Source organism: Phalangium opilio, unplaced genomic scaffold (assembly GCF_054372755.1).
Source record: "Phalangium opilio isolate 3A_F unplaced genomic scaffold, DU_Popi_V2 ptg000082l_1, whole genome shotgun sequence".
In the NCBI taxonomy this organism is placed as follows: domain Eukaryota; kingdom Metazoa; phylum Arthropoda; class Arachnida; order Opiliones; family Phalangiidae; genus Phalangium; species Phalangium opilio.
This window is the reverse complement of record NW_028324189.1, coordinates 4364028-4387008: the sequence shown is the minus strand read 5'-3', so window position 1 is coordinate 4387008 and position 22981 is coordinate 4364028. Positions and strand designations below refer to the sequence as shown.

The window sequence follows — 22981 nt, the reverse complement described above, 5'->3', positions numbered from 1 at the left end:
GAATAATATTGAAACTGAAAGGATATTCGCAGGCTACATAAGGAAATATATTAATGCGTAGAAACACAGAGCTTCTGTTTATCAGAGATTAGTCGGATGGTAATTATAAAGTCAAAGCGGGTAGCTAAAGACCGTGAGTATTCTATCGAATTAGGCGCGCTCGAGCGACTCGTCCTGTCTAAGTTAATTAAAGACCATTTGGGCATAGATGGCAAAGAGAGCGTTAATGATTTTATTAGGTTCATCTCCCACGTCCGTCCACCTAAAACATCGCAACCCCAAACACCACCCGCAGGGCGCTATTCACCGCGTAGAGTTTCTTTACTAGACCCCTCGCACACAAATAAAACAAAAGAAACTAACCACAACATCCCAAGGGACCCCGAATATCAAGTTTCTTGTAATCGAAAGAGAAAGGGGGACTTTTCTCTTTAAAGCACTTAGAAATCATTGTCGAACGTTTATACCCCAGCTAGTCTATCGACCGTTTTGCTGAAAAAACAGGATATAGGACATGGTATCTTTATTGAAGTCATTAATTGATATAAAGAGGGGATTATGTCACACGAAAACAATTGCTATTGTGAAGCTTGTTCATTGTATCAACACCAAAAAGTGCCCATACTGTTTAAATTCTGCTATATTGTTACCAATAATTATATACTAACGTTACGCTTTGTTCCTGTACTAGGTCAAGCGTTAAACTTTGAGGTTTAACCAAGTAATTAAGGTTAGATATAAACATATCAGTATACACTATAGTTCTTAACTTGACACTAACTTTTACACAAGACAAAACAATGGTAAACAGGGCGCAAAGGGGGTGGTTTAAGTAAGATGGCCTCCAGCTGGGACAAGAAGGACGTTTTAAGAAGTATTCGACGCCTGTTGACAAATGCGGCGTTTAAAAACCATCTACTGAAAAAAAAGGGGGACAAAAAAATGTTCTCCATTCCTCCGCGGGAAGGGAAAAAAGTTTTTTTGTTACACTTTTGTCATTGATGGATCTTTGTTGAAGTCGCTTGATGAAGCGCGTGGCCTACTGGGTACAAAGCGCGTGACGGAACATCCAGCACGAGTCTCTCGAAGACGTTTCAAGCAAGGAAGAAAAACCCATCAACTCTCTGGCATCCAGAAAAAAAGACCATTTTTACAATACTGACCTCTATGATAAACTGGGCGTATAATTCGAAAGATAGACAGAATATAAATAGAGGATAATGCGGATTCTTCCGTTATACGTGCGCTATTTTTAATGGGATGAATTTTTATACCTCGTCAATACTTCAAGCCTCAGTCTGAATCCAAAACATGTGACTGCATTCATCGTGATAAAAAAAACATAACGGAATAGTTCTTGAACATTCGTATTCCCGGATCTCAATTTGATTCTATGAACCTCTACCTCACAGAATCCTTAAATACAATACCCACTTTCAATACTTTTAACTAACAACGGGGTGACTCACAGCTGAAGTTACACAGCGAGCTACTGCGTGTTTACTCGAGTGGTCCCAAACAGAAGGGACCTCCCTATCTTTGGCCTAATTCCTAATAGGGTCACCAAAGCGAGACGTACAGCACGTGGCATACGATGACGTTTTCAAAGCCACGAGGGACACGCTTTAAGCAAAGCTTTTGTCAAAGGTTCACGTTGACCCGTTTTAATTGGGTTTGTCTATAAGGGGGAGATAGAGGCTAGCTATTAGGCTCGACGTGGTTAATCTTTATAGTCTGGTGTATTGGGTGGTGGAGCACCATAATAACGTTCTATATTGATAAAATGGATAAAATGATAGGTTGCGGCTTAATAAAGGGTGTTGGAAACAATCCCCAAAGCGACCAGCTGGGCACCGTCTAGACTAGCTAGACTAGTAAACACAGAGTTAGATAGTCGAGGTTACGGGTCTCTATAAGACGTAGCTACGTTCAGGGTCACGCCTCATTAGGAGAAAAGTCCGATATCTCACCAATCAATCGTCCCTACAGACTGAAACAGTTGATCGACGCCATCTCGATACTATAGATCCTTGATAGAGCCAATATAGGCCTCAAACCCGAAGATGGTGAACTCTGGTTCCATTTAGCACACATCGTGTACTACCGTCCACCTTTCCTTCATTAAATCAATTTCGATGGACATTGGCTATACCTCCCAGTCGTCTTTCAATCCCTTTTTTTGCGGTCCCGACACTACATTTTTCCTTCTACCATCGACTGGTAAATCCCAATTCACTCTAACTTGACACAAGAGTCTACGTTGAACATATCGCTCTGAAACTAACGGTTTAGTACCCGGACCTCTCTGAAAACCATCATAGAAATCGGGCAATCGACCCCGCGACCAAAAACCTCCGAACGACGGTTTCTTCTTGAGTTGTCGCCCCCTATAGCAGACAACTAGTCTAGCGTGTCGCGTGGATACAGCTAGGGATACCCGGGTGCCCATCTATTCGGTATGGCCCGCTTGTTACGAAAGAGCCTCATTATACAACACGCGAGACTGAGGTCTGTAGGAAGCGCCCCGCTAGCGTTAGGGACCAGTGCATGAGCTATTTTTTCTTCCTTTTCAGAGTGGGAATGAACTTAAAGAGAGAGAGTAGAAAAAAAGCGGAGAAAAACAACGGAATGGGAAAGAAATAACCGAAGTTTAGTATAAACTCGATTGGAAGGAAACGACGTCTTTTTTTGAGGAAGGAAGAAACCGTTTTATTCGTGAAAGGGAGGGGGAAGCAGTTTCCATATACGATAACTTTCTTTTCCAAGTTTCTCTATCTTATCCAAGTTTTGGGGGAAAAACGAAAGACTTTCTCGCTTTGTTAAGTCGCGAGTTATAGCCTTGAAGAGTTAAATACACTTTCTACTTAAGAGGAACCAAGAGGAATTGAGACCACGGAGGCAAAACTCTAATGGCGTCGTAAACTTTTCTCTCCCATTTCTAACTCAAGTTCCTTGGTATATTCTTTAAGGGTTACTGACACTCTCTCGTAAATGCATTGGTTTTTCGCCCTGCCTTAATCTACCAAATGACTGTACCACTCATAGTGACGAACAGAATTTAAGAAACAGTTTCTTGATAAGCGGAAGTACACTTCAAGTATCACTTTAAATAAGGAAGATTTCCCCAAATTCCTTTAAAACTGCTCTGAAATTGTTTCGCTTTTCTCCTTATGACCAAATTTTATCTTTTCCCGAGAAAGAAAAACCAAGAAAGGACTATCATTTCTAATTTGCAGGGAATGGAACACAAATAACCTCTTAAGAGGTCCGTCAGAGATCGCGGACCTTACAGGACCGCGCCCCATTTTTCAGGGACATTGTGAACCTCGTGGTATCAAAGTTTACTTTGGAATAACGATTTATCGATTATACCGACGTACCATACACTAGTTTCGGACTGCATGGGGGGACCCCCGAAAATATTAACTCAAACGTCGGTGTAGATGAATCATCATTTAAATGTGCCTTTTTTCCCTGGCGGTGACATTACCTTCGCGTGACTTAGAGCGTCGACATTATTTTAATCGAATCAATAATTTGTTTCAACCGCTTAGAGCGCCAAACACTGAGCAGCCGGGTTCATTGTTTCGCCAGTTGAATTAAATCGTTTTTAGTTATGTCGATAGAGTTTATAAGGAACAATTAATTCATTTGAAATTTAAATTCAATAATCGCTTGTTGATAAGAATGAGATATAGTAAGACTATATATTAAATTTATGGAAACCAATATTTGTTGTTTACTGATAACATAAGTTCCTAAGATATGTTCCATAAGTTTGTCATTGGTTACAAACTGGAGCTTGTCATGAAGTGACAACGTAGGTCATAGAATCGAGGTAAAGCGACGCCTGGTGACTGGGACGCTATCAAAGGCTTAGTAATGCAGATTAAATAGTAAGATGGACTGCAAAACTAACCGAGTGTAGGACTTCAATTCTCGACTCGTTCTCGAACAAGCTGTCAGTAAGTCTCTAGCATTACCAAGTATAGGTAGTGCCATACTCTTATAAACGTATGCAGATAATGAAAGGGTTGAGGAAATGCTTAATTCATTCCTCCCAAGTAAACTGATACTGTATATCACATAAAATAAAACAAGCTCAGCGTGATGTAAACACCTTCCATCTGGCACGGATGTTTTTCTTATAAAAAAAAAACCAAATTAGGACAGCAATGTTCCTATAAAAACTTTACACTCGCGTGTCTTTGTTTGTTTGTGGAAGTGACGCGAGGGAGGTGGGATGAAAAAAAAGGTGTGAAAATCTTCATCGACCTATCCTTGTTGAAAAAGAAGAACAGAGAGGACGACCTGGAGGAGTTTAGAGAGGCAAAAACCGAGGCCTAAAAATTTGCATCTTATTACCATTCGCGCCAGTCCCGTGTTAGCCGTTAAAATACCGCGAAAAAAGGAGATGCGTGTTAAAATAAGATACGGGGCACTGTGAGAAAAAAAGAGGAGAAAAGAAATTCTTCTTCAAACTATACTCGAAAAATCTCCCCATCCTTCCCACATTTTTTAATGTAAAAACGGGGAATATACAGGGTGTTTGTGAAAAGTCCATCAATAATGAAAGGGCGTATTTATTGGGCCATTTTGAGTCGAAAATGTTCTATGACATTTTGCCGTCCGAGCCACGGTTTTCGAGTTATGATTTGAATATTTTAGGGATGACCCCTTCATTAAATTAGCGCTGTCTTTCAATTTCTTAATTAAATTTAAGGGGTCATCCGTAAATTACTCCAATCATAACTTGAAAACAGTGGCTCGGACGGAAAAATGTCATAGAACATTTTCGACTCAAAGTGGCCCAATAAATACGCCCTTTCATTATTGATGGACATTTCACAAACACCCTGTATATACAGCCAAAAATATAAGAGAGAAAAAGAGAGGGAAAAAAATTCAATATGTAAATTCATCATGGAAACGGAAATTTTATTTTTTTTTTTTCGCGCATTTTTGTTTTTCTTAAAAATAATGATTCAGGCTAAACATTTGGAGGTTAACTATTTCATGTGTTATTTTAAATATAATATAAATAAAAATAAGCATGAGACAAACGTGATATTGTACAAAGTTTCTTATTGTATATCTCGTTAAGAAAATGGGGAATTTGCGTAAAAATTGTTCGGTTACTACCTGAACACAGGTGTGTTGCGAGCGAAACAATTTTATACAGGTATACGCTAAGAATATTAAGGTATACGTATATTTTCCCTCAATTAAATTTGCATAAAAGTGTCCTTTGGAAATTTTTCCATTCTCTAGTTTAAGTTCTACCCAAAAATATCGATAAGTTCTTGCTTGGACCCATTTTCTTCGTTCATGTGCCGTCACAACCTATACTGGTCCCTAATAGTTTACGAGCTTCAAATAGCTGCTAGGACCTTACTTTTAAAGCCATCGGGGAGGTCACTTTATCAGCCCTCCTTCTTTCACTGGCATTTTAATGGTTCAGTGTAATCGACCTCATCCCCAACGCAACCCTACCAAATCAATTGCCCCAGCGCGACATACAGGGATCCCCAGAACCGTGTTTGACTTCATGCTCAAGGAAAAAAAATTACTCCAAAAAGAACACCGTTTACTTATAATGTAGTGGTGTAGAAGGAACTCATTTTTTAGGCAAAGTGAGTCTGGTGTAGTGTGTTTATCACTAAGCCATTTATTTAGGATTAAACGACATGGTGTTGGTGGTAGTAGTAGTGGCACAAACACGCGGCGAAGAAAATTCACCCCGAGGCTAAATTCTTTGTTTGATAAAATACTTTAAAACTTAAGATAAAGTAGTTTGTCTAAGAAAATTAGTTGTCGAGTTATAGCCCCTTCGCTGGTATTAAATTGCTTCGGGTTGTTGTTTTAAGTTAAGATAAAATTATGTTTGGCTTGTCTGCATGCTACTCCTGTACCGCAATCAGAAACTTTCCAAAAGATTAAGCTTAAACCCACCGTCACAGGCATAGCGACAGTCTTAGTAATATATTGGTAAGAAGATTAAGAACTTTTATTTGAGCTTCTACTGAACGCGGTAATATGCATAATTCCCATCTTTAATGGAATACCTGGTATGATAAACATACTATACCACTTTCTTTTTCATCTTAGCATTATGTCATATGGAGGATTAGGCTTATTGTAATGCATTTGTAGAGTTTTAGTATTGGCAAAAAAACCCTCGTAAGATGAGGAAACCCTTGGCAAAATAGCTTCCACGCATGTTATATATAATATAAAAACCCGTTACACGTGGGGATGGATATAGTTCTTGTAGGTAGTTTTTACTCGAAGTAAATCTGCTCTGAGCCCATCTTTCCGTTTTTCTAGAAAAAAAGCTAAGGGAAAACATAACCCTGCTCGGTATATAACGGTAAAGAAAGCGTGCCCTAGCTACAAGAGAAAGTTATTTTTCATCCGCAGAATCAACTGAGTTTAAGGGCAGGGACCTCTTTATTTAGGCGTAACTTTAAATTAGGTTTAGTTAAGCATTGTTCATGTTATTTTCTCCGTAAGCAAAAGGTATTACATAGTTGTCGCGGTAGAGAAAAGGTATATTGAGGCATATGGTCTCTCCGGGGGCGATCGTTTAAAAGCGAAACCATATTATCCGCCATTCTTTGGCTGGCGATTCCTCCAGGGAGTTGATGTAACAGCGACTTCAATCCCCATCTAAATAACCTGACAGAGAAAATATCGATGGACGAGACAAGCTTTAGCCTTCCGCGACAGGCAACCCAAATAGAAGTTTCTTAAAGCTTTCGGATGACAAAATAAAAAACAAATAGAATGGAAGGGCTAAAAGGAAAGAAAAATCGGTTGTTTCTAAGCCTTTTAACAAGGAAGAGAATTTCCAAACGGGATTCGCATAAACATAAAATCATACCGGACCGTGATTTTAGATTGAAAACCTATTACAACAACTAAATGTTATAGACCAAATGTTCATTGGCACTTCCCACTCAGATATACCCTTCACTTCATGGCACACTTATCGGAAACACCCTGTAAACACGTCCTCGAGATGAGTTGAAGCCATATGAAACAAATCAATATATTTAATTAAAATGTTCAGTTCGGAAGTGTGTATATATAGCGTGTTTACTAAGCCTTTTAGTTTGTATTGTATTTGGTTTGAAACTTTTAAGTCTTTTCTCCGCGTATATGACCAAGGTTAAGGTTGTCTTTGTTAGAAACAAACTATGAAATTTAAGACCCCGAGAAAGCCGTTGAAAATTGAATTCCTAAGCCGATCAAAACTCTGATCTGTAGAAAGAGCATGAAAATAACGTCATAAGGTTTATTTCTCCCCGCTGAGTACCTTAGCTTGGTCCCCCCCAAAAATTTCATATATTGAACACCCGAGTGCGAGAGAAATTTCTGCTATTGTCATTTTCAGGGGGTTTCCCAAGATCCCATTCACCCTAAGTTTCCCGCCCTTTTCCATTCCCAAATATTTGACCTCCTTCTCACGTAAGAGGTTTAAACCATTCCTTTCATATCGTATTACATTATATTGCCCTTGGGAGATATTGCTGAATAACACTGTTAGGATCTACTTCATGAAAGAAATATTTCAAAAATTTCCGAAATTTACCCACCACAAGTTTCTGGAAGATAAAAGGGAGTAATCTTCAATAATTATTAAATTAGCTAAGTTTAAGTTTTTTATTTATATTTAACCATTTTTACTTCTGTACTTTCATAACTCTTCTCCGATCTTTAATACTCCATGCTTCAACAGTCGCCATCTAAGTTTCCTTCACGCAACTAGATAAAGCGTTACTAACAGACAGACACTCGAAATTGCGTGTTTTTCATAATTGGGGGACTGTAATTTATTGAGAAGCGTGAAATTATATTAAAACTGCGTATGACGAGGTTTAATATTTTGAGATAATTTCCTTTCTTTGGAAAAAACCATAAACTAAGAAATAAAATGAGTTAGTTAAGTGTCGGTTAGATCAAATATACTATTCGCTGCTTCCGGTTTTAAGCGTAGGCGCTAGCTGCTAGTGAAATAATTTTGGCTTTAGTCACAGTCGCATCCGGGAATCAATAAAATAAAGGGTTGTTTCAAATTAAAAATACAAGAGCGAAATGACACCATTAAACTTGTTACGAAACACTGTTGACTCAAGGGCAAGAAAAAAGGAAAATTAGGACATTTTAATTTTTAATTTTGGCCCGTCTCGCGAATTCTTAAAAATATTAATTATTAAGTGGAAAAATGTTTCATTTCAAAGAGTATAAAGAGCTTACAAATATTTAATAACTTTGCGCGAAGTTCTTCAGAATTTTACGTGAATATTTTTGTTTAAATAGCTTTTAAGGGATTTTTAGCAAAGGAATTATTTATGACGTCTGATGAAAGTGGAAAATTAAATTAAAAGAGCTAAACTCGAAATGAAAAGAAATTTGTGTATTTTTAATAGTGTCGAAACGGCTTATGTTATATCACAAATAAAGAAAAGCGAGTTCAGTAACTGTAGTTGCGAATTAAAAACACCCGAAGAGAGATAAATATTTAAAGGAAAGGCGTGAAAACCTTCCCTAGCTTTGACAAAGTTAATTCTAATAGACATGTTATTTATATGCTAGTGTAAAGAGAAGTAACGTAGATCCATCGCAAAAGAAGTAAGAAAGTGGGTTTCATTCAGTATGTTGGTTAGATATTAAATAAATCTTGTTCATATCGACAATACTATCATCCGTGAAATATGGAGACAAAAATAACATCATAAAGTGGCATTGTTAGCGATACAAACACGGCGCCGACAAGACAAGAAAACCAAAACCATATTCGATAATATTTATTTAGCCTTTCGTTATTTTCTTTTTTTCCTTCTTGGTGTATCTTATTTTTATTTCGTTTTTGGTACTGTAGTCTTTCTGGTCAGAAGCATTAGTCGCTTCCATATGGGAAGACAAAGAAGACATTAGGGAGGTTATTATTAGGCCTTCAAACAAAGCTCATCTCTCTTTTCATCTCCCTTTATGGATCATTCGTGCCGCGTCTATCGACCCCCTTCTAGCCAGCTAGCCGCCCACTAAGGGCTCTGAAAAGGGGGGCGACTAGGCTCTTCGACCTTCTGGAACCCACAACGAAAGAAAAAGGGAAAAGAAGAAAGGACAGGGTTGTTTCTCTCTTCAATCTCTTTGTGCGGTTAACGAGCAGAAATGTCGTCGACGATTTGACCGAGCAAATCGTGGACGATGGTGCGGTGGTCCTTGATGACCGGATGCTCTCTTATATGTCCCGGGTTCAGGGGCAGATCGGCTGCAGTCAAACGCCGACGTCAAGACGCCATTCAGCCCAAAACTCGCTGCCTCACAACTCCTCCCATCATTAATATAAAAATTAAAGGGTTGCGTATACCGCGTCTCCCCTTTTCCTATACTAAAAATGAAATAAGCCGATTCCATGGAACAGAAACAGGGCATTAATTTCTCCAAGAACCAATAGTAAAGGATTAAGTAAACCGCAGAAATACCAACCAAACTTTGGTGCAGAACTTCAGAACACATTAAAATGTTTTCCTTTCATGAAATTTTAATTATTCTTTCGTTATTACTGTTTCGGTTGCAAAGAGAGAGAGAGAAAGAAAGAAGTAAAAGTTCCCGCGTTATTTTTTGCTTTATCTGTTTTAAAGATTTCCGAAGAATTTGCTTGAGTGGGTGCCTCTCTTGAACTTTAAGGGATGGATAACGAACAAAAAATGCTTGGGAAACGAATTTTTTGTGGCGGTAAAGTTCTCTACCAGCTATACGTTTTTAGATGAGATGAGAGAAGAGAAGAGAAGAGAAGAAAAAAATTGCAACTGGGGCGCTATTAAAAATCCCATTAAGACGGATTTTCGCGTCTATGTAGCGAACTATCGCCAGGGTTTCAGTAATTAATTATATGCTCCGGATTATTCGCGGAATCTTCCGCTTTCTCGCTTGACGTTTCATCTTGAAAGAGTGCCCCATTCTTCCCCCACGCACTCCGTGTTTTCTAATGCTAATGATAGTGGAATCTAAGATGTACCGCAAATATCCCGGATACCATCAAGGCGCCGGTAACATTTTCGTATAATAGACGGCCAGCCGAGTGTTTTGATAGCGTCTTTACAAATTGAAGATTTTTTTTCGAGAGCCTCTTATACGCGATTTAATTTAACACTACCAGTTTTTTTAATGAATAGTTTAAAACGTAACCCCAATTAAAAGAGCGTAACTTTAGAAATTGCTGTTACGTATCATTCATATATAGTAAGTGTCACGATTGTAATCTAATATCCAATCTTAATTAGATACAGTGTCCGGAATCGCGTTACGTCAGTGATAAATCTACGCAAACATCTATCATTCTATCTAGCGCAATTAACAATATTCATAGCGTGTCGGTCTGATATACATTATCCCTTTTTCCTAAAGCGTAAAAATAATCAACGGTTCACGGTTCGATACACCCAAAGCGGGATTAAAATATTTCGCTAGCCAGAGACAGTTCAGCTCTGGAGGTTCCGGGTGGTAGAGCCGAAGGGAAAAGCGGAATTCCCTTTTAAAAGCTAATGAGCAAATATACAAGTCGATGCCTTTAGCTTTGAAGAACGCCAGTTGAGCCGTTGAGCCGATAGAGAAACGCATCAGACAAAAAAAGATGGCAAACATCTAGAACGCGAATCTCACTAATGACGAAAAGAGGCCAATAGAGTCCCATTTCAAACGCTGAATAACCCCAATCCTCTCCTCACATAATGTTCGAACAAGGGTAGAAAAAAATTTCTAGACTGTCATCTAACTGATCTTAGGAAATAAAAAACCTAGAAATAGACTTCCGGTTATTTCCTTCTTTTTCTGAAAGGTTTCTCGTATTTTTCTTATCAAGAGCGAAAGAAAACAGGTTCCGGTTTATCGATTAAGACAAATTGATAATTAGAGGATGTTCTTTTTTTCTTTTTCTTGTTCTTAGATTGCCTCCTGCTCCAATTTTATCGCGACAGCAAGGACCGCTGCAAAAACAGTTCCACAAAAGCTTCACTGTCTTTGGAGGGTTTCTTAGGGATGGAAACCGGTTTCACTTTGGATAAGGAAAGCAATACGCTCGCCTTGATCTGTGGTGATGTAGTAGTTGTTCTGGCTTTTGATTCCAGAGAGTTACTCATTCAATGGCAAGTCAAAATCAGAGGAAACATCTGCGAAGGTATATATTTCTACGATTTCAAAACCCTTCCAATAATTGCATGGGGTACATAGCTGCGCCTATTTCCTTGTTATCGCGTAACGACAACCACTCTGATTGGAATGGGTTTCCGAGTTAGAAGCGATAAAATTTTGGTGTACGTAATAGAATTAATGTTTCAGAGCAACAATTCCTAGTACAAATATCGCACGCTCCACCTAAAAGCAAACTGTCATGCGGTCCAGCCAGGTTACACCTACAAGACCATAGGTTTTGTCTAGTCGCCGGAGTTCCACCGAGACTTCTCGGAACGTGGCCCATCAAAGAATTGAGACGATTCGGAGTCGTCGATTCTAAATTTTGTTTCGAAGGAGGTTCTCGTTGCGGGAAAGGTTAGTAGAGCCGAAAAGCCCTTACTCTTTTTGGTTCTTCAGATCTTACTTAATCCGTTGACGTGAGAAACGAAGGAAGAGAGAATTGGACACGTATACATTTTACTTTCTCTTTTTACAGGAGAAGGCGCTCACGTCTTGCTCACTAATCAAGCCGAAGAGCTCACCAAGTCTTTCGATCTAGCGTCGAAAGGCAAACTAGCTGGAAGGAAGAAATCGGCTTCCAGAAAATCCGCCGGTAAGACACCGAAACGTGTTCGAGACCCTGAAATCTCGCGTTTGTTTTCCAAGCACTTAAAAATCCCGAATAGTAGCGAGCGTGCCCGGTTACCTCGGACGTTAAAGGTTCAAAGGCGGCAGACGGACCCGCGTTTATAAAAAAAGAAGACCAAAATTCTCGATATCGCGTTGCACCACTTGGTCCACTCTTCTTAGTAATTAACTAGTTCTCCTTACAAGTACTTTTTCTTCCCCCACCTACGTAACGTTTTCTCGAGATAAAATTCCCGACATTTCTCCAGTCAATTTTATTTGGTATTTTTTTTCCTCGGTACTCCCTACGCTCTGTAGACAGGAATCTCGCGAAAGGAAAGGGTCCCATTTTTGGATCCCTTTTTGCTTTTCCCGGCCGTATTGAATTAGAAACGAGGTGGAAGTTCAATCAGGGAACGACTCGCTAGAGCAAACAGAATCTCGTTCTCATTTTTCCCTTAATATGAAAATCAAACATCATTACAGGGATTTTTTTCGGTTCCTAGCTAACTCTAAGTGCTGAACGATTTTTTGCTTCAGACTGAGTAGCTTCATAGACAATTTTTTCTTTATTATCCGCTCTTGGAATTCTACCTTTAGAATAAGTTAATTCAGTTTTCCCAATGAATATTGACTTATTGTAGGATATCTGTCTGTGTGGTTGATAGAGCTTCGTCATCAATATAATAAACTTGCACTCCAAGCATGACTGAATAAGTTATTGCCTTTAAAAATGTAATTTGCCAAGACGTTCAGTTTCAAAAAAACGTCTGACGTGTAGATCGAATATCGAATATCATAAGCAGCCATAACCCTTTTTCTTTGTACACGCTTCAATCGGAATTTACCATGAATAGAATCATTTATTGATAACCTCTCAAAACTGCTCAATAGCACGATGGACTTGATGGGGGGGGGGGTATTCGCGAGTGTTCGACGTCGCACGCTTTATACGGTTTAGAAATATTGGACGTAATTGAAAAGATAACGCAAAATTCGAATTATAGTGATCGAAGGATCGTCCCGGATGTCCCTACAATCGCATCCGCACCACGTCAGTTCGCACAAATGCAGCACGGAATCGAGCCGCCCGCTCCTTAGCTCAGGCTCGGAGAGCAGCACGTGCGATACCTGTTCGGAAATCATAAATATGGCGTGCGAGGGTCGAGACGACGATGGTCACGTGACGCCTTGTCACATTCATTACAAGTGGCCTTCGTCCGTGTCTCACGCAGAAACGACGATTCGACGCGGGACCAAGTCAGAGATGGAAGGAGTAGGAGGGAGTGACTGTGTCTCTACCGCCGCCAGCGATTTTCAAGGAACCCTTCTCAGGAGATCGATGTTGGCCGGTCCGGGATCCGTGCACTGCCATTCCGCTTCTCAGATCAATTGGTAATTAGATTTACCCCCGTCCCGATGCTAAAAACAGTCCCCTTTCGTTCCAAACCCAATTTTATAAACTTTTATCTTTTTCCACCGGCGAACTTTTCACGTCAGTAACTCTGAACGCCTTATATTCTTCTACTTGATCTTCTTTTTCTTGTTCTAGGGCCTGGCTGACCGACACGCGTAATCCACTTATGAGTTTTTCTAATCGATTTTATTCGTCCACCGCTTTGTTATAGGTTTAACCCGAGCCATTGTCAGAATTGCGGTAGGCATTACGGTCCACGAAGCAACACTACCATGTCGTACAAAGGACGCTCAAGGTCGCCATCTCCAGACATTCAAATGGACAGTTCGGGCTTCACACCTCAATGGACGATGGATTTTCACGATGTGGGAATCCATACGAGAGCCTTGGTACAGAAACCTAAGAGAACTACGACGGACAGAGACTCATTGTGTTCGCAGAGTAGCCACAGTAGTGGCAGTGACGTTTCAAGCAGTAGTTCGGAGTACTCCGTCCCGAGGAGCGTCTTGGAAAGCGTCTACGACCATCCGCGAAACTTACACGCGGCCGTCGTCTGTCGGTCCGTCCTCGGTCCTCCGCGGGTTATCGACAGGATGAGAACTCCGATGGGCAAAGAAAAAACTATTATGGAGCATCAAGCTCAGTCGAACGATATTTGCACGGTTTGCGCGATACAAGGACAGACTAAGGGCGGAACGCCTTTGACTACTGGCATGCTTCTGCCTGGAGTTCATAGGGTTCCGTACTGTTCTTGTTGGAATAGAACTTTCCCGTTTAATAGACGGTCTTCCATATCGGAAAATGAATCGGTAGTGGAAAATACCAAAACATCTCCAAAGAAGGTTCAGTCGGGCGTTTCCACACCAGTAGCTTCGCAACAGACTTGTCCTTGTGATGGCGGCCAAAATCCTTACGCTCACTACGCGGTTCCCAGGACGGCCTTAGCTAACATCGTTCAGAAGGTATATATTTTTAGATTACTAGCCCAGCCCATTACTAACAACGTTACTTATTTTCAGCAAAATCAAACCGACGACCTCAAATCGAAAATGAATTTTGATCCCGAAAAGCAACCAATTCCCGGAAAGATAAACACACCCAATCCAGCCGAGGAGTACGATGTTCCAAGAAAATTTAAAGTAAGAATTTAAGCTCCGCTTGTTGTGTGTACGTAGATAGAATTTTACTAAAATATTAGCTATTTTGCATCAAATTACGTCATATTTTAATTTGCTATAGTTATTTCTGTAGCTTTGTTCCGTTTGGGACTTGCGGTAGAAGTAGTAAGACGTATCCTTCTGCTTTCAGGAACATATATCTCTCTTAGATACCAAGCCACTGCCTTCGATCTCGCATTTACGGACGGCGTCTTGCCTCTGCAAACAGCCCTTCGCCAGTCATACTGGAGTAGGAGGCGATCCGCGTTGTCTTCAGGAAAGCGTGCAAACGTGCGGTTGCCATAAGGTGATGCTGTGGGCCGGTAGTCTAGTGCCTTGTTGGGGTCCGGGAACGGGTTGCGAGGACACCGTTACACACGCGGGAAGTTCAATTTTACCGCCGGACCCTAACGGCTCGCGAGCCAAAGACTCTTCAAAACCGGCTGTCTGCACAGAGCCTCCAAAGCAAACGACCACCGTCTCCGAGAATATACCTTGTCAACAACCTTGCGGTTGCGCGACGCGATCTGACTCGGCACCAGCTACAGGAACGCCTCATTATGTCAATTTCGAAGTGATAAACAACACGGATGGTCGACAAACGCTACGCGCGTCCTTGGACCCGACAGATCCCCACTACGCCAACTTAGAGTTCCTTCAGACATTACCATTATACCAAAACACGGAAAGTCTTTTGAGCAAATTAGATTCTAAAACAGCGACAGGCCCGGAAATTATCGATAAAGAAGCGGCCAAGCCACCATTGCCTCCGAGAGGCTTTTCTCAGAATGGCGGGGTGATAGCTTTAGAAAACGCTCTTCAAGCCTCGACCGCTACGCTTCAAAGGCCAACGGGGACCAAATCGTCCTCCAGCGCCGCGTACGAAATTATGTCTTTTAAGCAAGAGCCAGTATCTAGCCAAACGGACGACAATTACTTAGTCATGCAACCTCTGTGCTCTAGTTCCATCGCGACCTTATTAGAACCATTGAACGCGACCTCGGATATACTAATTTCGGATGAAATGGACGCAAAAGAAGACGAAGAGGATCTTCATTCCAAAAGCTTACCACTAAGACCTTTTCTACCTTACACTTTATCTACGGAAAGTGAGGCTCAAAACAGTCTATCCACCGATAGGAGAACGGGTAGTTTGAATAGCGTGCGGAGCCCCAATTTAGGTAGACCTTCCCTGGCGGAAGACGTATACCAAAGGTCGTTCCGATCTAATTCGTTGGAGGGTTTGAAACGCAAAGTGCTAATGAAAAAGAGATCGTGCTCGGCGGACAGCCGACAGAACGGAGCCAACGCTAACGATGGGTCAGAACCGGAGGACAACGGTCCGACAGAAAACGATAGCCCCAAGTCCGCGCCCAAACGAAAGAACTCCCTGTTTTCGAAATTTACTTTAAGGACGAAAGAAAAATCTTACAGCACGGATGAAATCTCTCCTCCTTCCTCAGTGCCGTCTTCTCCCTCAAATGCCAAATCTTTCGAGAACTTACACAGACTACCCTTCCACCACTCGGCGGATTGCCTCAAACCCAACGAGGAATACCATCTGTCGGACGAAGACATTCCCAGTAACGTTTTCTCGGAAAGTTTGCATTCCGACTTTAAATACAATTTAAAAATTAAGAGATCCTCCAGCGTCCCTTGCAAAAACAAAGAGAAATTAGTGACGACGTTGGCAGATTCTCCGGTACGAGGAGGAAAAGTCAACCTGACGGACAAGCAGTATTTAATCTCGGAACATTACTCGGACAGCCTTGGCAAGGCCGTGGTCGGCGGCGAGAATTTAAACACGCACTCTTCTCCGGCGAAGGACTCCAGAATGAAGGTTGCTTTGGATCACGCTCCGAATATTAAAAGTAAGTAACCCTTTCTCTCCTTCTTTAAGAAGCTATTTATCTCGAGCTTCGTTAAGAAAAGAACTATTCCATCCTCATTACCCGTTTTCTTGACATTTTTCATCACGGAAAGTTAATGGGCGGGTCGGCTAAATCATCTTTCCGCTTTTAATTTTCTTCTCTCTCTTTCTCTCTCCTTTTAAAGATAATAACGAAATTTTTGCGTGCGGCGACGCCTTAACACTTGAAAATCTTGGCCACGCTTTTTTACTACATCTATTAGTTCCATTTTTTCATTCTAACCATAAGAAATCCTCTTTTTATTTTTTTCACTAGCGTTTTGGATGAAAGAACGCAACCTATAGTCTGTCTCATTTTTAGGGGTCCTTAAAAATTAAAAGTCAGCGTTTTCCTTGTAATTAAGGTTTCCCGAAGCACGGTGGCGGCGATTCGTCGGAGAAAGATAAAATGGTTCTCTGCGACGGGAGAAACCCTGGAAGCACTTCGTCGTCGGACATGAGCGATTACATCGAAACCTTGTCCTTGTGCTCGCGAACGAGTAGCAGCAGCGGTGGGAGTAGTAGCGATTACATTCGAGCCGAAGAAATAGCCACCTTGACGGGCAACGCCAACAGCGGATTGTGCGTCAACACCATGAGACCGCGTTTTGGAAAGGAATACCAATCGATCGATAGGGGTTTACTGAGAGATAAGAAAGGTCTCCATCACCCAGCCACGCCGGAAGAAAGCGAGCGTCTGACGGAAGACCCCTTGTCGAGAGATCTGAGAAACAACTTAAACACCTTCGTGACCTCAAAGCCCTTCCCTACAAAGTCGGGTTCACCCTCTCCGGGTTACATCAGTTCTTCCCCGGGAACCGTCGATTGCAACTGCTCACCCTCTTACGGCAACGCGCTCTTCCAATTTCCAAAAGACAACAAGGAACTAAACTATCTCGAAATGGAGATTACGGATTCAGAGCCCGCTAGTCCCGCCATTAAATCGGAAGGGGTACAGTACGCGGTAATCGATGTCATTGCGACCGAAGCCGCTAAGAAACTGGGTTGCGAACGGGCCATGGGACGTAGTGACGCCATAGACGCGGCCGCCTCTCAGGCTGCGGCAACCCTACTATCAAACGCGGAAAACCAGAGAAAGGAGTGCTAGATAAAACCAGCTACTATTTGTCAAATCTCCACACAGCGCGTCTAATCTTTGACGCGACTTAACGCTCAAACGGAACTGCCTAATATTTTAACTGTACAGAAGGAAACCTAATAATTGCTGGGCTTCGTGCGCTCGATTATTAATAAAAGATTTTGTAAAGAAACCCAGGAAAAAAATTACAAATTAAATCCTAGTCTAAGTTATCGCTTTAATATAAATGTTATTATACCAAAGATGGACCAATTCGCGTATTTTTGACACTATTCGGTTTATATTTAATCTAAAATAAAAATAAAGGCCGGAGACCTTTACGAAGTCTGTGCAATTTTCCGTATAAAATTTATATTAAAAATCTTACGTTTCAGAAACGCTATAATTCAAAAGCGTATTTTTTGTATATTTATGGAATTGAATTCCATTTAATAAAAGAGTCAATTTTATGACTTCCCCAAGATAGAGAGAGATATTAAGATTTCTACGTTCGTTAAAAGACGAACTTTGCGCTCCAATATGCCAGGAAATAAATTTAAGTATTTGAGAAAAGATTGATACGAATTGTGTACAGAAAGTCTTTATCCCTCACTCTACCACCCAGAATCCCCTTTTTGTAAAAGGTTTATTTCTTTACCGGTTTTCTGTATATATAGCTATAAATTGAAATATTTTCTTCCTCAATTAGGAGTTGACCAATTTTTAGAAAGCATATCACGAGTAATATAAGAAAAAAAGAAAAATCCTTCTCAAATATAAACTTCATTATGTAAAATTGTTGTACTTTAGAATTTTCCGCGTTTTGTACAGAAGTATCGTGATGGAGATAGCCAATGCGTATTTATAAACATGATGCAGATTTTGATGAATAAAGAGTTTTAAGCAATATTCAAGTCTTTTCTCCATAAACCCCAAAACATATGAAAACTATTCATCTTTAAATCCTTCCAATATACCTCAAAGAAACAAAGACAAACCACTTACATTTATCAGTAGACTGCATGAAGAAATAAAACGTTTTCTTCACAAATTCCAGACCGAAATTGGTCAATCCATCACACTTGTCGCTTCATAATTGAACATCACATCTGCGAAAAGAAAAGTTTAGATGTAAAAGAATGTTTCTGTTTCTCTTTTCTTTTTGACCAATTGAACAAAAAAGGTTTATGGACGCAAATAGACGAAAGGTTTATTTTAGTCAAACCTGGGATTTTACTCCATTCATTCTTATTTAAAATCGATCTTTAAGGGGGGGGGGTAAAAGAAAAAGTCGCGAATAGGTAATACCTCCTTCGGAATTGTTCCAAGGATTTGCGAATTTTCTACGTGGGGGGAAGGATATGTTTGTCTTTCTCTCCCTTAAAGTATAGGAAAAAGGACAAGGAAACGTACAAAAACCTTTACTAACCCTTACAGATACGTCGGAAAAACTTTCTACCGATAAACGATTTTTTAAGAGTAAAAAAAAAATAGAGAAATAGAGTGGAAATTGATCGATTTTTAATGTTCCCACTATTTTTTTACTCAGAAAAGAATCGATGAAATAAGTTAGGTTTCGCTTCTATCCCTCAGTTTTTCTTATATTCCGAGACCAAATACTGAATATTTACACTTTTAGATTACTAATATGTATACACACACAGGAATTTCAGAACAGTTAGTACACTTTTCAAAGAGCAAAAATATCTACGAATTTTGTTTGCAAATCTACTTCTAACGATTGAAATGAGTGCATTACAAACGTGAGCTAAAATCTATGCGATATGACAAGTGTAAGTGAATATTTGAATTAAAATTTTCCCACGTTCCCCTGTCCTGTCTAATTTTCCGAACAACTCGTGAAGGGAGCTCTTAGTGTCAAGAAACTACATTTCCGGTAAGAAGTAAGGAAGAGCGGGAATTCATTCAAACGTGTTAATGCTAGGTCTAAGTCTAAGGGATCCACGGAAAAGAGAAGACTAGGGAATTCAAGAAGTCAATGTTGACAGAATCCCAGCTTGCTTTGAAATAAATGAAATGTTACGACTGGAAAACAGGACTCCAAAAGTTCCCTACTATTTGGACAACTACAAGTAATCGATAGCAATGAGAAAGAAAAATATGTCTAAAAATTAATTCATACTTTTATTTCTAATTTTATTAGAAATATTAAAATATAGTAACAAATTATAGTAATTAACGCTGCTGCCGGAAGGTTTAAATAATTTTACCCTCAAGATTACCCCAAGCTAATGAATATTTAAATATGATTGGACGCCTAGCAGTCTCGATTAAAAATTCAATAATGCATGGGTATGAATCAACTTTCAACAAACGGATGTTAGAAAATTAATTACAGTCAAAACCTGGCTTCCTTCGTTTGAAAAAAGCTTATCTCTGAAGCCTGGTTGTCACTTTGCGAATTTAGCTCGTAAAGTAATGCTGCGTACCAGCCAAATATTGCCGTGGAAACTGACCTTTAATTATATCAACCAACAGACGAAATGCAATAAAAAAATTAAAACCTTTAGCAATATTACTTTTCGCGTAGTAATTAAAGCCATAAGGCGGAATATTAAGCTAATACAGGATCCATTTCGACTCGATTTGCAAGTTGCCTTCGAATGCAATCCAAAGTGATCATAAAACAAATCATCAAGGTGCAAAATGCCATTCTTTGTATTGGGACCCCGAAACTTTCAGCAACGTTTTGCCATAGTTAAAGAGCCGCTAAAAAGCACAAGCTGAGAAAGTATAACACTAGAGGCACACCCAAGACTATACGCAAAAAGGGGCCTCTAATATATATGTAAATTAGAAAAATATATTTAGTTAGAATATGGAGCAGCACAAAAAAGTCCGAAAAAGATGTCGAGATCGCTATGGTTCAAATTATTTCGCAAATAATGTTGGAATTTAGGATAATATTTTGTTTTAAATATTAAAATCACATTTTTTAGTTCATTACAACATCTTTCTTCAGACGCCTTTTCATCACGAGATAAGTAAAACTGTAAAGTTTGCAATGAAAATATTTTATTGGTTTCAACGCAATTTAATTACATGATTTAGTTGTAATCAAAAGATAATTAATTTGCGTAAACCTTTAAGACACGAAGCTCAATTTCGGTAAAAATAAATCTCTTTCACAACCTTTCTAGCTATTTGTAGGTTATCTACAACACTTAATTGAAAAATAAAAATAAACCGGATTTACATAAAAAATAACTATTCTTAATTTTGAAACTAGTTAGATGAAAACATTATCTTTGGCAAAAGTTTGAAATGATACGTAAATTACAAAGGATATTAGGATGGGAAAAACCGGCGTTAAAACGTGGCGTTTCCTGATTTATTCAGCTCGGAATGAAAACAATGAACTTATCCCGAAATGGAATTACATAAGAGTCGCTATAATAATCTGCAAAAAGCTGTAAAAAAGCCTGGGAAAATTTTTCGAATTTATATTTTCCGCTTTAGTTCTTCCGCTAGTTCCGACGTAATTGGATATCCCCTTCTTCTTCTAAAGTATATATCGGACAGAAATTCGCGTAACAATCAAGAGAAAAACTAGGAAAAAAGGGGTAGAAGATCGCAGCGCCAATGAAACTCTAGCGGAATGGGGTCTAAAATATTTTATCGACCGGGTGGAGTTGAATGAACCAAAGCTTTTCCGATCCAAATTACCTCTCTTACTAACTTCTCCTTCCTCTGGAAGTGGAAACGGAGAAGCAATAGCTAGGGGCTTAGGGCTAACATAGAAATAACAGCTGTGGACAATTGCTCATTTTGTCCATTAAAACAATGAACACCAAATTCTTAAAATGAGAGGAAAGGCAATTCTTTCGATCAAAACCATTCCCTCTTCATCCCTTCTTCTGCCTTCCTCTTCCTCTACGCCATCCTTTTTTCTATACAGCTTTATCTTCCATCTCTTTTTGTCAATTAAATTTTTGGAAGTTCAAAATTGTTAATGAAAAGAACACGATTGAAAGTCAGAGACTAGTTTCAATTTTGCAAACTCAATTATCAAATAAAACCATAACTAAGAAACTACAAGGGCAATTTTAACCGTAAACTCAATTTCGTCCCCCTCATGGTGAAATGTTTTAAAATTAACAATAATTAACCTAATTAAATTGATCTTTCCAATGAACATAATATCGTTGAATAGACACAATTCCTTCATACATAAATTAACCATGCAAGTTAGAAGGAAACATCGGAAGGGATAATAATGGATTAAAGGGACCGATAACTTTGAGAAAGATGACCCTCTCCTGAATTTGTTTGAAAAGTTATGAGATAACTTATGAATAGCGCCACACTCTTAAGAGCTGTGCTTGTTTAAAACTTTTGCTCAAAGAGGTACAAACTTAAATAGATTAAAACACCTCTAATGCAAAATTAAATGCACCGCATACCTTGAACAGGCAGGTACAAAATTTCTAACGGATTGATTAAAAAACTCTAAGAAAAAAATCAAATGGACCACAAAAATTCCCTCAAAACTAATAACACAACAAGATAAACTTCAAGTCAATTTAATAGGAATTTTAATTAAATCCTTTAAAAACATTAAAAATATAAAAAGGAGCTAATTTCACGGCTGTATCGTTTTCGTAAGCCGCTGCTATCTTTGCCTTTTATGAAAAGGATGATGAGAAACATTTTTAGAAGTAGAGTTCAAAGGCTTTAACCCGTGGTGTTTAAAAAGCGTCCATGTTGCCAAATTTTCCCTTTTTTCCCCCAAGTATAAAGAAAGAGGGGAAAAAAGGCTTTTGTAATATTTTTTAGAAGGAAAAAGATTACCGTTATTTAATCTCTGAAAGGCAAAACAGTAGAGCGAGGGTGGGTTAGACGAGAGAAATGGCAGCTAGGCAAAGTAGAAAAATCTTTGTTTCTCTTAAGGCTTATCGAGATGGCTTGCCTTAAAACTTAAGAAAATACACGTTAAAAAATCGCTCCCCTTTCTTCCATCCTTCCTAACCTGACCACTTTTTCTTCCTCCAAAATATATTTTAGCTCGCGGAATTAGTTTTGAGGAATTTAACACGAAAGTAAAGGTGCATGTACAGACTGTACCTATGTGCGAGGAAAGAAGGATGCAAGCCTTGGCCTATGCCTATTGTCGAGGGATGCTGGAAAAGAGCCCTCGTTCGAATATATATCTCGGACTATACCTCATTTGCATCGATATTAGAATAAAGAAAAATGTTGGGGAATAGTTGAATTGTAAAATAAAATTGTAAGCAGAATTCTGTTTCGGGGCATTGTACTGTTTTTTTCTTTACCATACCATTGCGAAAGTTTTTCCTTAGGTTAGGTTCAAATCTTCAGGTCAAATAAGGGTCGAATTCAACATCTTTATCTGATTATTTCAGACCTGTTTTAGATTGTTACAGTCGCGAAATAAAGTTAACTTTGATTGACCTTTACTAACCCACTAATGCTTAGCAGAAAATTTCAACCACATGCACTTATATTAGCATCAATCTTAGTTTCTACGTTAAAAGTTTCTGTATACACACACACCGTAAAAATTAGTGCTAATCAAAAAGCCCTTTTTGAAATTTGCATGGTGTAATAGTTTCGCGTAACGAGCTACCCAT

The 22981-nt window shown here is 39.4% G+C and overlaps 1 protein-coding gene across 7 annotated transcripts in view; it reads left to right on the top strand.

The window, feature by feature from the left end:
• The window catches only part of LOC149651049 (uncharacterized), a 95239-nt gene extending 76961 nt beyond the window's left edge, over nucleotides 1-18278 (top strand). For 2 of the 7 annotated variants that reach the window (XM_089847813.1, XM_089847812.1), the window contains exons 3-10: nucleotides 10955-11185; nucleotides 11347-11556; nucleotides 11678-11794; nucleotides 12816-13203; nucleotides 13437-14187; nucleotides 14245-14364; nucleotides 14534-16253; nucleotides 16657-18278. In XM_089847813.1, the coding sequence (XP_089703939.1) occupies nucleotides 10955-11185; nucleotides 11347-11556; nucleotides 11678-11794; nucleotides 12816-13203; nucleotides 13437-14187; nucleotides 14245-14364; nucleotides 14534-16253; nucleotides 16657-17399 (4280 nt within the window). In that variant the 3' untranslated portion in view covers nucleotides 17400-18278. Of the gene's footprint in view, nucleotides 1-9770; nucleotides 10059-10079; nucleotides 10252-10954; nucleotides 11186-11346; nucleotides 11557-11677; nucleotides 11795-12815; nucleotides 13204-13436; nucleotides 14188-14244; nucleotides 14365-14533; nucleotides 16254-16568 lie in introns of those variants that run through there. The other 5 variants (XM_089847817.1, XM_089847818.1, XM_089847814.1 and 2 more) reach the window with 5 other exon arrangements.
• The last annotated feature ends 4703 nt before the right edge of the window (nucleotides 18279-22981 follow it).